The sequence below is a fragment of the Elephas maximus genome, chromosome 15 (assembly GCF_024166365.1).
Source record: "Elephas maximus indicus isolate mEleMax1 chromosome 15, mEleMax1 primary haplotype, whole genome shotgun sequence".
Lineage (NCBI taxonomy): Eukaryota > Metazoa > Chordata > Mammalia > Proboscidea > Elephantidae > Elephas > Elephas maximus.
In genome coordinates this window covers 23936978-23953054 of record NC_064833.1, presented here as the reverse complement: position 1 = coordinate 23953054, position 16077 = coordinate 23936978, and the positions used below count along the sequence as shown (strand labels likewise).

Genomic DNA, 16077 nt, shown 5'->3' with positions numbered 1-16077 from the left:
GGCAGAGCTGGAGAAAAATGTAGAACAAAATTCAAATTCACAAAAAAAGACCAGACTTACCGGTCTGACAGAGGCTACAGGAACCCCAAGACTATGGCCCCCTAACACCCTACAAACTCAGAGCTAAAGCCACTCCCGAAGTTCACCTTTCAGCCAAAGATCAGATAGGCCTATAAAACAAACAACACACAAGGAACATGCTTCTTAGTTCAATCAAGTATACGAGGCCTAATGGGCAACATCTGTCCAAAAGCAAAGACGAGCAGGCAGGAAGGGGCAGGAAATGTGCACAAATGGACACAGGGAACCCAGGGTGTAAAAGGAAAGGGGAGAATGCTGACACATTATAGGGATTGCAACCAACATCACAAAACAATTTGTGTATAAATTTTTGAACGAGAAACTAATTTGTGCCATAAACTTCTACCTAAACACTATTAAAAAATAATATTAAAATAAAGAAGACCAGAACAATTACACCTTTCATTAATTGGGGTCCTGTGTACTACTGTCTCTCTCTTAGGATTGTTAGGGGAACACAATAAGCCAGTACATCAACCATATTTCAAACAGTGCCTGGAATACATGTGTATGTTTCATAAAACGTCAGTTATTATTAATTAGCAGTATTTGTCAGCAAAAGTTCCACATATTCATGCACACTAGGCCTTTTACAAAATGCTTCCAGAACACGGCGTCATTTAATCTGCTCAGTCCGACAGGAGAGGCAGTTTTTATGACACCCATTCTACAGATGAAGAATCTGAGGCTCAGAAAGCTGTATGTTGTTTAAGGTGATAAATCTGAGCCTGGCAGACAAATCTTTTAGCTTTAAATCCAAAGTGTTCTCTTTAGCCAATAGCTCAGAGCCTTATGCAATGAGAATGGTCACAAATGTGTTACAATTTTACTCCAAAGGGAATGAGGTCAATATTTTTATTTATTACTACTTAAAACCAAAACACAGTGCTCACTGAACCTAAGACACAAGGCAATTAGCGAAAGCACTATCAGTTCTTCCCCGTGGCTGTCCCACAAAACATTACAGCTGCAGCTTTACACTCTCCTTAGGTAATTGGGCTGTTACTTACCTTAGCCGTTTCTGCTTCAGCCTGCAGTCGTTTGGGGGTTCCTTTTTGTTCTGGCACCTTCTGGATATTTTTGTTTTTACTGGATTGAGATTCAACACCTTCACTTTCAATTTGCAGTTTAAAACTTTCAGCATGGGCAGGGTGATCGATACCCCCTGGACTCAAACCACAGTGGAGAGCTAGGAAAAAGGAACAACTGGAACTCAGAAACAAATCATAGAAGGAAGATGTACAAGACAGAAATCATTTCATCAGGCCTAGGTGAGGACAAACAAGGTATCTGCAAGTTGACGGGGAGGGGGTGACCACTGTGGGAAATAATATGGTGAGGATGGAGCATGGTACAGTGGGAAACCCAAGTCAGAATATCTTAATTACAACTCCAGAAACCATCAGTTCCAAGTTGTTGGACTTTGAGCAAGTTACTGATCCCCATTGACAGAGGAGAATGCCAAAGCAGGCAACTTCGTTACTGTCTCCCACATGTACAATTATTTCAACCCTTATAGTTTAGCTTATGTCCCTAACTCCATCTGGTGCATTGCTCATTCCCTCCCCCTTCTGAATCTTCTCTATCCTTCAGGCATCCACTCAAGGCCACTGGTGTTCTTGCATTCATTCCACAAATACTGTTGAGCACTTACTATGTGCCATCCCTGAGTTAGATCCTGAAAACATGGATTTATATAAGACAGATTTGCATTCAAAGAATTCACAACCTAGTAAGAGAGGCAGACAAAAGAACCAGTGATTTTAAAACATAGTTATCACTGCTACATGGAAGGTTAAGGAAAGACAGAGTGGAGGGCTCGATGGAGTCAAGCCCAGTAGCTTCCAATCATTACATCTTTACTCCCTCCACGTTCTCTAACAAGGATACCCCCACAAATTAAATCTAAAGCCTTTTTTTCTGAGAATATTTATTCATTCAACAAATAACTTACTGAGACCCTCATATGTGTCAGATATTGAAAAAGAAATAGCAGAAAATGTTATGGAAACTATAAATCCCACATAGATCACCCCCATGGATTACTGTGTGTGTGTATGTGTGTGTGTGTTGAGGGCTCTGGTAGTAAATTATCTTCGCTCCCTATGCCCCTAACTCTTCAGCTTTACTTAAACCCCCATCCTTACTCCCTTTCTTTGATCTCAGAGGATTTAAGAGCAGAACCTTAAATCCCCTTCCATCTCTCTCAGGACTCCAATTCATCAATAAGTTCCTTCTATCCAACATCTTCAGTTTTTTCCTTCCTCAGCACTTTCCCCTTTAGCCAGCTTCTGCAATTCTAAAATCCTTTACTTGGCACCCACCCCATCTAGGCTATGGTCCCCTCATCTTCTCTTCTTTGCCAAGCTTTTGAAAGAGTATTTTCCACCTGAGGGATGAGGGAAGTCTTCCCAGAAAGAGTGAAGCCAAGTATCCTCATCCCACTCACCCCTCCTTCCTTAACCCATGGCTTTTGATACAATCTACACGGTGGCAATGCTCACATTTTAATTCCCAACTGGACCTCCCTTAGGAGACCTTTGTTGGTGCAAATGATTAAGCACTCAACTACTAACCAAAAGATTAATGGTTCAAAGCCACCCAGAAGATAGGCATAATGATCTGCTTCCAAAAGGTCATAGCCTATTGCAGCTCTACTCTGCAATCCAAGGGGTAGCCAGGAGTCAGAATTGACAGAAACTAATGACAACCATCACAGGCCTTTCTTATGAGCTGCCAACAAGTAAAACCGTTACTCAACATTAAAATTTAAGTGCATCATAGATGTGTCAAACTTGGCATGTTCAAAACTGAACACTCTCTATACACACACACACACACACACACACAAAAAATTTGCCTTCTCCAGACTTCCTCAGTTACTCACACAGAAGCTAAGGAGTCATCTTTTACATCACATCTCCATGATTCACCACATCTCTTCCGTCTATCACCGAGACCAGTAAGCTTACCTCCCAAATACCGCTCAAATCCCTCCCCTTTGTTCTAGCTCCACTGCCATGACCTCATCCAAGCTACCTAAACCAGACTATTTGCCACCCCAATTGGCCTCTGCTCTTCCTAAATTGACTCCTAAATCCCCCTTTTTTTAAAGTTGACTCCTCTGTTTAAAATATTCCAATGGCTTCCTGTTTCAGATAACTCAAAAATCTTTTACATGGGAGGCAGAGCCAACATGGTGCTGTAGAAAGAAGCACCATGCCATCCTTCTGCAGTAAAGACCCAAAAAACTAACTAAAACAGATACTAACATCAATCCTGGAACACTAAGCATAAAATAAAGGAATAAAGAACTTGATCAAGTACTGAATGGAAGACGGGACAGCATCAGCCATATACCACCTAGGTAATGAACTCTCAAGGATAAAACAAAACTAAAAGATTTACAACAGGGAACCAGAGAGGTCAACCTGTAAATGACAACAATGTCAGAACAATAAAAGGTTAATAAACAGTGTAGGTATTGAATTTTCAAATGGAGAGGAAGTCAAGGCGATATCAAGTAATTAAAAAACCAGTTCAAACTTAGGAAGATAGGGGTAAATTTCAAGGTAACCACAAAGAAAGTTAACAAAGCTACTCATCAAAATAAAGATGAAAAATAAAGTCTCAGTAAAAACAAAATCTACAAAAATTAAAAGAAAACCTACAAACAAAAGGAACACAGTACAAGAGAATAAGAGAAACAAAGGAAACACTGGCATCACACACACACAAAACACTACAAAATGACAGCAATAAACTCACATTTATCAATAATCACATTAAATGTCAATGGCTTAAATGCACCCATAAAGACACAGAGAGTGACAGAATGGATTAAAAAAAAAAAAAGGACCCATCAATTTGCTGTCTACAAGAGGCACACCTTACAAACAAAGACATAAATATATTAAAAATCAAAGGATGGAAAAAAATTTTATCAAGCAAACAAAAACCAAAAAAGAGCAGAAGTGGCAACACTAATCTCAGATAAAATAGGCTTTAAGAAAAATCCACCATAAAAGACAGTAAGAAGAGTATATCATGATTAAAGGGACAATCCATCATGAGAACATAACCATAATATCTATGCACCCAATGACAGGGCTCCAAAACACATAAAACAAACTCTAACAGCACTAAAAAGAGAAATTGACGGTTCAACAATAATAGTAGGAGACTTCAACATACCACTCTCATTAATGGACAGAACAACTAGAAAGAAATTCTACAAAGATACAGAAGACCTAAAGGCCAGAATCAACCAACTTTGACTTCATAGACATATATAGAACACTCCACCAACAGGAGCAAAGCGTACATTCTCTTCCAACGCACATGGAACGTTCTCCAGAATAGACTCTATCTTAGGCCACAAAGCAACCCTCAACAAAATCTAAAACCTGAGATAATTCAAAGCATCTTCTCTAATCACAATGCCATAAAAATACAAAGTAATAATGGGAAGAGCAAGGAAAAAAATCAAACACATGGAAACTTGCTTAACACCTTGCTTAAAAACCACTGGATAATAGAAGAAATCAAAGATGAAATAAAAAAAATACTCAGAATCAAATGAAAATGAAAACACAACATATCAAAATCTTTGGGACACAGCAAAAGCAGGGCACAGAGGTCAATTTTTTTATATAACAGGACCCATATCTCACACCATAAATAAAAACTAATTCAAAATGGATCAAAGACCTAAATTTAAACCCTAAAACTATAAGATCATGGAAGAAATAATACATTCAACACTAGAGGCCCTAATACACGAATAAATAGGATACAAACCGTAACTACCTATACACAAACACCAGAAAATAAGTTAGATAGCTGGGATCTTCTAAAAATAAAACACTCATGCTCATCGAAACAGTTCACCAAAAGAGTAAAAAGAGAACCTATAGATTGGGAAAAAATTTTTGGCTATGACATATCCTAGAACAGTCTAATCTCTAAAATCTATAGGAAAAACCAATACCTCTACAACAAAAACAAATAATCCAATTAAAAAATGGGCAAAGGATATGAACAGACACTGGACCAAAAGTGGACATTCGGGCAGCTAACTGACACATGAGGAAATGATCACATCACTAGCCATTAGAGAAATGCAAATCGAAACTACAATAAGACATCGTCTCACCCCAACATTACTGGCACGAATCAAAAAAACAGAAAATAACAAATGTTAGACTGCGGGGAGATCATAACTCTTACGCACTACTGGTGGGAATGCAAAATGGTACAACCATTTTGAAAAATGATATGGCACTTCCTTAAGAAGATAGAAATAGAAATACCATACAATCCAGCAATTCCACTTCTAGGAATATAACCTAGAGAAGTAAGAGCTGTCACACGGATAGACAAACACCCATATTTATTGCTACATTATTCACAATAGCAAAAAGATGGAAACAACCTAAGTGCCCATTAACAGATGAATGGATAAACAAACTATGGTACATACACACAATGGAATACTACTATAAAGAACAATGATGAATCTGTGAAACATCTCACAACATGGATGAATCTAGAGGATATTATGCTGAGTGAAATAAGTTAATCACAAAAGGACAAATACTGTATGAGACCACTATTATAAAAGCCTGATGAAACAATCTTTGATGGTTAGGAGGGAGGGTATGGGTGGGGAAGGAAAAACACTAACTAGACAGTAGATAAGTGCTAACTTTGGTGAAGGATAAGATAGTATACAATACTGGGGAAGCCAGCACAACTTGACCAAGGCAAAGTCATAGAAGCTTCATAAAAAAAAAAAAAATTTTTTTTCATAGACACATCCAAACTCCTTAGGAACCCAATTACTGGGCTTTGCACTTTGGGGACCATGGTCTCGGGGAACATCTAGATCAACTGGCATAACATAGTTTATAATGTTCTACAACCTACTGTGGTGAGTAGCATCTGGGGTCTTAAAAGCTTGTGAGAATCCATCTAAAATACTCTACTGGTCCCAGCCCATCTGGAGCAAAGGAGAATGAAGAAAACCAAAGACATAAGGGAAAGATAAGTCCAAAGGACTAATGGACCACAACTACCACAGCCTCTACAACAATGAGTACAGCACACCTAGATGGTGCCCAGCTACCACCACTGACAGCTCTGACAGGGATCACAATAAAGGGTCCCAGGCAGAGCTGGAGAAAATTGTAGAACAAAATTCAAACTCAGAAAAAGACCAGACTTACAGGTCTGACAGAGACTGGAGAAACCCCAAGAGTATGGCCCCCGGACACCCTTTTAACTCAGTACTGAAGTCACTTCTGAGGTTCACTCTTCAGCCAAAGATTAGATAGGCCAAAAAAACAAACAATAATACACATAGCTGAAGCTTGTATACCAGACTAAATGGGCATACCAGCCCAGGAGCAAGGGTGAGAAGACAAGAGGGGACTGGAAAGCTGGACAAATGGAAATGGGGAACCCAAGGTCAAGAACGAGAGAGTGCTGACGCATCAAGAGGTTGGCAACCACTGTCACAAAACAACATATATATTAATTGTTCAATGAGAAATTTGCTCTGTAAACACTCACCTAAAGCCCAACCAAAAAAGAAAAAGAAAAAAAATCTTTAACATGGTCAGTAAGGTCCTGCATCATCTGCCTCCTTACTACTTTTCCAAATTCACATCTCAGCACGTTATCCTTCGTTCACTACACTCCGGCTACTTACTTCTTTTTCTCTCTTGAATTCACCAAGTTTTTTTCTTATCGCATGGACTTGATATATGCTGTTCCTTTGTCTGGAATGTTCTTCCCCATTCTTTGACTCACTCCTACTCAACCTTCAGGTTTCAGCTTAAATTCCACTTCCTCGGATACACTTACGTGCAAAGAGCTGGAGATGGAAAACCAAAAGGGAAGAGCATGCTCGGCGTTTCTCAAGAAGAAAGAACTGAGGAAAAAATTCAAGCCTTGAGTTGCAATAGTGAAGGATTCTATGGGGAAGATATTAGATGACGCGGGAAGCATCAAAAAAAGATGGAAGGAATACACAGAGTCATTACACCAAAAAGAATTAGTCAGTGTTCAACCATTTCAAGAGGTGGCATATGATCAGGAACCAGTGGTACTGAAGGAAGAAGTCCAAGCTGTACTGAAGGCAAAGGTGAAAAACAAGGCTCCAGGAACTGAAGGAATATCAGTTGAGATGTTCCAACAAATGGATGCAGCACTGGAGGTGCTCACTATTCTATGCCAAGAAATACGGAAGATGGCTACCTGGCCAAGTGACTGGAAGAGATCCATATCTATGCCTATTCCCAAAAAAGATGATCCAAACGAATGTGGAAATTATAGAACAATATCATTAATATCACACGCAAGCAAAATTTTGCTGAAGATCACTCAACAGCGTCTGCAGCAGTATATCCACAGGGAACTGCCAGAAATTCAGGCCAGTTTCAGAAGAGGACGTGGAACCAGGGATATCATTGCTGATGTCAGATGGGTCCTGGCTGAAAGCAGAGAATACCAGAAGGATGTTTACCTGTGTTTCATTGACTATGCAAAGGCATTCGACTGTGTGAATCATAACAAATTACGGATAACATTGCGAAGAAAGGAATTCCTAAACACTTAATTGTGCTCATGAGGATCCTGTACATAGACCAAAAGGCAGTCATTTGAACAGAACAAGGGGATACCGTGTGGTTTAAGGTCAAAAAAGGTGTTCATCAGGGCTGTAACCTTTCACCATATCTATTCGATCTGTATGCTGAGCAAATAAACCAAAAAGCTGGACCATATGAAGAAGAACAGGGCATCAGGATTGGAGGAAGACTCATTAACAACCTGTGTTATGGAGATGACACAACCTTCCTTGCTGCAAGTGAAGAGGACTTGAAGCACTTACTAATGAAGATCAAAGACCATAGCCTTCAGTATGGACTGCACCTCAACATAAAGAAACAAAAATCGTCACAACTGGACCAATGAGCAACATCATGATAAACAGAGAAAAGATTGAAGTTGTCAAGGGTTTCATTTTACTCGGATCCACAATCAACAGCAATGGAAGCAGCAGTCAAGAAATCAAAAGACTCACTGCATTGGGCAAACGTACTGCAAAGCACCTCTTCGAAGTGTTGAAAAGCAAAGATATCACCTTGAAGACTAAGGTGTGCCTGACCCAAGCCATGGTTTTTTTCAATTGCATCATGTGCATGTGAGAGCTGGACGATAAGGAAGACCAAAGAATTGATGCCTTTGAATTCTGGTGTTGGTGAAGAATATCAAATACACCATGGACTGCTAAAAGAATGAACAAATCTGTCTTGGAAGAAGTACAACCAGAATGCTCCTTAGAAACAAGGATGGCAAGGCTTTGTCTTACATACTTTGGACATGTCAGGAGGGATCAATCCTTGGAGAAGGATTTCATGCTTGGTAAAGTACAGGGTCAGCCGAAAAGAGGAAGACCCTCAACGAGGTGGACTGACACAGTGGCTACAACAATGGACTCAAGCATGACGACGACTGTAAGGATGGCACAGGACCAGGCAGTGTTTCATTCTGTTGTGCACAGGGTCGCTATGAGTCGGAATAGACTCGATGGCACCTAACAACAACAGCAACAGATATACTTCTCTTTAAACCCCTTCCTACCTCTACCCTATTCCCACCCCATGTTAAATTAGCTGCCTGGAATAGTAAATACTCCATAAATGTTGAATGTGGGCTGCACAAAGGTCTAGATGCATGTAAACTTTATTTCCATCATTTTCTACGGAAATTATCTGTGAATTTCTCTTTTCCTAGTTTCTAAACTTTCTAAAGTCAAGGACCAGCCTATCCTAGGGTGTATAGTAGGCACTCAGTATGTATTTGTTCATGACTCATCCTTCAGGCTTTGTGTTGGATCTCAAATAATCTTTATGAGAAACACTAAGATATAATTATATTCATTTCACAGATAAGGAAAATGGGGCTCAAAAGGTTGATGGTCACAAAAGGTCATACAGGATCTGCTCAAGATCACAGACCGTGAATCATTTAGTTTGTATACAATTTCAACCTACGAAAGAACTCAGACTAAATAATAAAGAAAATTAATAGCTTTCATAACATGAAGTCCAGTAATGGTATAGGTTCAGAGCTAGCTGGCTTAGCAACCCAACAGTGTTATCCATCAGATACTTTGATTCTTTTCATCTTTCTATTATGCTATCTATTTTTTTTTTATCTATAGCAGTTTTATCCTAAACCTGGGGGTCGTCTTGTAGCAACTAGAGCTACAAGCTTCTAGTTCTCACCCAGCAGTACAGGGAGCTTTGCTGACCATGGTTCTCTTTCTCCCAGGCCTCCTCCAAACTTTCCTCTTCTGTCATTGGCCAAGCGTCACATACCAATTATCAAGATCCTGGCAGTGGAAATAGACTTACCCTTCAATCAAATGGCCTTCAGTCAAGGTCAAATTTCCCAAACCATGATGCTACTACTCAACAGTACAGGAATAGAAAAGATAATGGGGAATCAGTTACAATGCCTCACTTCAGGCAGTAATGGAGAACTTGACAGTCAAAACCTATGACAGCATGAGGCTAATTATTATTAATACCAATCAGCTTTCCCATCTCCCTCATTGTACTGACGATATCTACCTGACAGAGTCACTGGATGGTACAAATGGTTAATGGTGTTTGACCACTAACAGAAAGGTTGGAGGTTTGATCTACCCTGAGGCATCTGGGAAGAAAGGCCTGGAAATCTACTTTCAAAAAATCAGCCACCGAAAACCCTTCAGAGCACAGTTCTATTTATGCACATGGGGTGGTCATGAGTAGGAATCAACTTGAAGGCAACTGTTTTTTGGTCTCATCTCACCTACCACTGTAGATAGCTACCACCTCTAAGCTCCTTGAAGGAAGTTGCCATCACCATAGTCTGTACCACCTAGTCCAGAACCTGGCATACAACACGCATTTGAATGAACCAAAAGCAGCTTTAAATCAAGGAAACTTTTCTTTGCTAGTAATTACTTTGTGTTCAAAATGTAAAATATCTGTAAACACGGGGTGGAAAAGAGTTGTTTGGACTTTCTATACACGTAGCCTTTTTCTTCATATAAATATTTTAATCCTCCATAGCTGTTCCTTCCCTGACTGCAAACCAAACAGTTGACTTAGGCTTTTGGACCTGGGCTTCTCTTTTTAAGCCATTTCAGACAGGCTTTGCTTTCTTTTCCCTGAAATTTCTGGTCCTTAATATTCACAAATCACTCAACTCTCGAATGGCCTCATACAAGCCGCGACTTCCATCTCTTTGCTCCTCATGTAAAAGCTGTCCCTTCTGCTTTCTCGTACTGTCCTCGTCACAAGCCTTTCTTGTTTTCAGTAAAGCTACCTACTCAATTTAACGGGCTCCGCAGCTCATGGGTCAGCCTTGAGGCCCTCTTCATGTTTCCCTGATTTTCGCTACCCATTCCTGTACCTACAGATTTCTAGTTACTGAACTGACACTGTAGGCTGCTGGTGCTATTTATCTGAAGTGCTGCCACTTCTACTTCTATTTAATTTTAAATGTGACTAATACTGAATTCTTCAAAATGAAGAGTTAAAAACCAAAACAGATTTCAGAGATATTGCTCCTTTAAAAATTTAACGGGTCTATTTTCCACTGCAAATGTACAAATTTCAGCATTGGCTTGAGATGCCATTTTGAAGGCACCATCTTTTTTTTTTTTTTTTATTGTACTTTAGGTGTAAGTTTACAAATCAAGTCAGTCTCTCATACAAAAAGTTATACAGACCTTGCTGTGTACTCCTACCTGCTCTTCTCACAATGAGACAGCACATTCCTCCTCTCCACCCTGTGTTCCCCATGTCCGTTCAACCAGCTCCTGTCCCCCTCCTCCTTCTCATCTTGCCACCAGGCAGGCATCAACCACATAGCCTCATGTGTCCACTTGAGCCACAAAGTTCACTTCTCACCAGCATCACTGTCTATCCCAAAGTCCAGGTCAATCCCTGTCTGTAGAGTTGCTTTCGGGAATGGTTCCAATCTCGGGCTATCAAAGGGTCCAGGGTCCATGACCGTCAGGGTCCCTCCAGTCTCAGTCAGACCATTAAGCCTGGTCTTTTTACGAGAATTTGAGATCTGCATCCCACTGTTCTCCTTCTCCATCAGGGATTCTCTGTTGTGTTCCCTGTCAGGGCAGTCATCGGTGATAGCCAGGTACCATGTAGTTCTTCCAGTCTCTGGTTTATGTGGCCCTTTCTGTCTCTTAGGCTCATATTTACCTTGTGTCTTTGGTGTTCTTCATTCTCCTTTGCTCCAGCACCATCTTTTTTGCATGTGCAAAAACTTCTTCTCACTCTGTTCAGCCTTCCCCTTGTCCCACTCCCTCCATAAGTGGAAATCTCTTTGTCTATCCAAAGATATTTTCTTTATTCAGAGATTTGATAGTTTTTGGCTGTTGTTATCATGATTTTCAGCTAGAACATGGTTTTTGTCTACTTTAAAGAGAAAAATAAAAATTATGGGCCAGCAGAGTCAGATTTAGAATTTTCTTGGCAAGGGCATGTCGTCCAAAGCAGTTCCCTAGCTAGACCGGCAGAAGTAGTGCCTTGATTGCTGGAAGTGAACCTGGGCCCTCCCGGGCCTGACCTCTGAGGAACCTCATTTTGATGTGACTCGGGCTACAGAAACAGACTATCCAGAAGTGCCGGGCTGATGCTGTCTCCTCACAGTGACATGGGAAGAGCCAAGGGATGCATTGGGATCACTGCATTCATTTTGAAGAACAAGTAGATCTTACTGGCCAAGAACTCACCAACTTTCCTGCCCTTTTGGTCCCCACTCACCCCACACTCTCCCTGTAGTGAAACAAAGGATGGAGTTCCTTTCTTCTGAGCTTTTTCATGAATAGAGATGCTGTGCAAATACCTCTTATGACCCATCACGATGATCTGACCCCTGCACTGAGGGTACCTCCACAGCCAACAGAAAGAAACCACTGACACCTCCCTAAAATCTTCTGCAGTTCTCTGCTTTGGCAGAATTGGTCTTTATATGTAATACATTCACCCTTATTTGCATAGACAATTCCTTCAAAACAGTTAAAGCTTCTCTTCTTTCCTTTCTCTTATTTGCACGGACAACTCCTTCAAAAAAAAGATAAGTTTCTCTTCTTTCCACTACGAAGCTTTAACTGATTTTGCACCCAATAAATCCCCAAAGCAATGTTGACAATTCACCTTTTTTTCTTATTACACCTCTCTCTCTCTCTCTGTGTACATACCACGTACTGCAAATATTTATTCACATGTCTGCCCAGTCTATGACTAAGAACTCCTTGAAGCAAGTGACTACTTCCTACTGATTTTTACAAACTTTGTGCCTTACCACGTAACTAACCTCAATCATTCATTGTTTATAGTATGAGCAGAGCTCTGATGGAAAGATACTGATTCAATTCCTACCCACTGCCAATTCTCTTCTTATGGGTATTTATACTTTATTTTTCAAAAGTGCAAATAGATGTTGCTTCCAAATTAATTGTGTAATTCACCAAAAATATGTTTAAGTTACAAAATCATAGAGCTGTCTTTTGAAACTGCTGACTTACTTGACTGACTTCTGTAGAGTGGAGATTGTCTTATTCATCTGTATAGCCACAAAGCCTAAACAACTGGTCATATTCGGCACCCAATAAACACTTGCTAAATAAATGAACGGCCTTAGAAACATAGTCCAATCTCCACCACTGGTCATTAGAACTGAGACAGAGTGTTTACAGTTTCATGTGTAAGTCTTGTTTCTAGTTAGAGATAAAGTTCTGTAAGACATACGCTTTGTACCACATTTCCCTCATATATAACATACACATTTATTGGAGCAGAAATGTTCCAAATATGTTAAACAAACCCAGGTGCCTTATTATGTCCTGGGCTCAAATTCAGCAGAGCACTACCCTCCAGAAGTAATCTAGGCATCATAAAAGGTCTCACTTTGTGTCAGACACTTCTGATTGGCTCAACATTCTCCATACTCTCCTCCTTGCCACCTCTCTCAATATGGCTGCAAAGCAAAATACTCAAATCCCCAGCCTCATTTGGAATTACACGTGGCTGTGGATGAATGGGGAAACCCTGGTGGCGTAGTAAAGTGCTACGGCTGCTAACCAAAAGGTCGGCAGTTTGAATCCGCCAGGCGCTCCTTGGAAACTCTACAGGGCAGTTCTACTCTGTCATATAGGGTCACTACGAGTCAGAATCGACTCGACGGCAGTGGGTTTGGTTTTTTGGTTTGGTGGATGAATGGAAACCCTGGTGGTGTAGTGGTTAAGTGCTACGGCTGCTAACCAAAACGTTGGTAGTTCAAATCTACCAGCCGCTCCTTGGAAACTCTGTCGGGCAGGTCTACTCTGTCCTATAGGGTAGCTATGAGTCAGAATCAACTCAACGGCAATGGGTTTGGTTTTTTTGGTTTGGGTGGATGAATGCCTGCCTAGGAGACATAAGCAGACATTTGATGGGTAAAGGGATAGTTCTAGAACTGATGAAAGAAGACAGATCCTGGTATCACCCTTCCTTCTTCTGCCTTGAATGTAGATGTGGTATCTAGAGCTGCTGCAGTCATTTTGAGGCCACAGGGCTGCAAACATGAGAGAAAGTCAAGCGGCTAACAGGCACACTGGCTCTGACTATGCCCTTAGTTGCCCACTTCTGGACTGCATGGTATGTGAGACTAATAACCCCCATTTCTCTAAGCCAGTGTAAGTCAGGTGTTCTGGGATTTTCAGATGAACCATCCCAAACTGATATACAATTCCATTTTAATCAATAGCATATGATTACTTAGCCCTTCTTTAAGGAGGCAAAAAAAAAAAAAAATTGAAATCCTGGCAAAATATTCTGGTCCAGGTTTCACAACTCCCATTATGACTTAGAGAATTGTATAAGTATAATAACACAAATGAGGAACAATGCAAACGTTAAGAACATATATCATCATCACAGGTAACACCAGCCCAGATGAGAATGTGAAGATCTGACGGCAAAGGTTCTTCTACTCATCTGAGAGTCCCTGGTGCCCAGAAACAGGCCTAGAACATTCATAAAACTTTTGCATGGGAATGTGTTCCAGGATGTCAGATGATGTTTCAATGTGAAAATATACCAAATGTACCAGAAATGTATGTCTCAGGAATGCAGGCTTGAGTTAGGCGAGGGGAAAGGGGCAGGCACCATGTCTCCTTTGGCAGAGGACCCTGCCCAGTAGACATCTGCTGCAGCAGGGGTCTGCAAACTATAGCCCTTAGACCAAATCCACCTTGCCGCCTATTTTTGTATAGAACATAAGCCATGAATGTTTTTATATTTTTAAATGGTTGGCAAAAAATAAAAGAAGAATATCTCATGATAATTGAGAGGTACATGAAATTTTAACTTCAATGTCTATAAATAAAGTTTTATTGGAACACAGTTATGCTCATTCATTTATATACTATCTATGGATACTTTTGTGCTACAACAGTAGAATTACGTAGTACAACAGAGACTGCATGGCCTGCAAATACGTATACTATCTGGGCCTTCACAGAGAAAGTTGGCTGGCCTTTATTTTAGGGCAGGGTGCAATCAAGTCCTTGGAGATTCTGGGGTCGGAAAATCCCAGTCCTTCCACCCTGGCAACATCAAGGAAGAAGAATCCATAGGTTTTAGTGGGACTGGCTTCTAACTTACTCTCTGTTCCCTATCCCCAATTTACATAAGCTAAATTAAGTTTAATTTAATCATTTGGGTCAGGCAATGAGGAGACAGAATATAATTTCCAAACCTCTTTCCAACCAACTCACTGCACTTCTCCACTTTTATGCAGAAGCTTAAAATTTCTAGGTTAGAGTCCTTTTTCACTCTCAAAAAGAATGGATGTAAACTATAAATTTCTAAATGGACACAATAAAAGACTTCATGCCAATTTCAAGCAAGACTAAGCAATGGGTAATAGATGGCTCCCCATTCCGTGCAAGAAAACCAAAACCAAACAAGCTGCCATGTAAACAATTCCAACTCATGGAAACCCCATGTGTTGTAAAGAATTGTGTTCCATGGGCTTTTCAAGGCTGTGACCTTTCAGAAGCAGATTGCCAGGTCTTTCTTCCAAGGCACCTGAGTGTGTTTGAACTGCCAACCTTTCAGTTAGTAGTTGAGCAGTGTCATGGATTGAATTGCATCCCTCAAAAGTATGTGTCAACTTGGCTAGGCCATGATTCCCATCATTGTGTGACTGTCCACCATTTTGTCATCTGATGTGATTTTCCTATGTGGTGTAAATCCTACCTCTATGATATTAATAAGGTGGGATTAGCAGCAGTTATGTTAATGAGGTAGGACTCAATCTACAAGATTAGGTTGTATCTTAAATCAATCTCTTTGAGATACAAAAGAGAAAAGCCAGCAGAGAGACAAGGGACCTCATTACTACCAACCAAGAAGAACCACAAGTGGGCATCCTTTGGACCCAGGGTCCCTACATTTAGAAGCTCCTAGTCCAGGGAAAGATGGATCACAAGGACCTACCTCCAGAGCTGACAGAGAGAAAGCCTTCCCCTAGAGCTGATGCCCTGAATTTAGACTTCTAGCCCACTAGACTGTGGGAGAACAAACTTCTGTTTGTTGAAGCCATTCACTTGCGATAGTTCTGTTATAGCTGCACTAGATAACTGAGACAAGCAGTTAACTGTTTGCACCACCCAGGGATTCCTTCCATGTAAGAAGAGGTTGGAGAGGAGGGAAACATCCTGTCAATGAGAAGAGAAGGGAAGAAATGGCTTGAAAGTGAAGGTTTATACCTATAAAACATATTTTATTGTCCTCACAAGTTTGCCTGATAGCAGCCAATGGCAACTATCGTGTGGGTGACAGAACTGGGCCCAGAGGACTATCCATCTCAGCCAAGTGTTCGGACCAGGTACAGCTTCTGGGTCACATGATACGTACTCATTCTGCTTCG

At 40.6% G+C, this 16077-nt stretch overlaps 1 protein-coding gene across 5 annotated transcripts in view; it reads right to left on the bottom strand.

The window, feature by feature from the left end:
* SAMD12 (sterile alpha motif domain containing 12) overlaps positions 1 to 16077 on the bottom strand; it is a 418291-nt gene that overhangs the window by 371873 nt on the left and 30341 nt on the right. For all 5 annotated transcript variants that reach the window (XM_049854546.1, XM_049854548.1, XM_049854545.1 and 2 more), the window contains exon 2: positions 1092 to 1270. In XM_049854546.1, coding sequence (XP_049710503.1) covers positions 1092 to 1270 — 179 coding nt within the window. The remainder of the gene's footprint in view (positions 1 to 1091; positions 1271 to 16077) is intronic.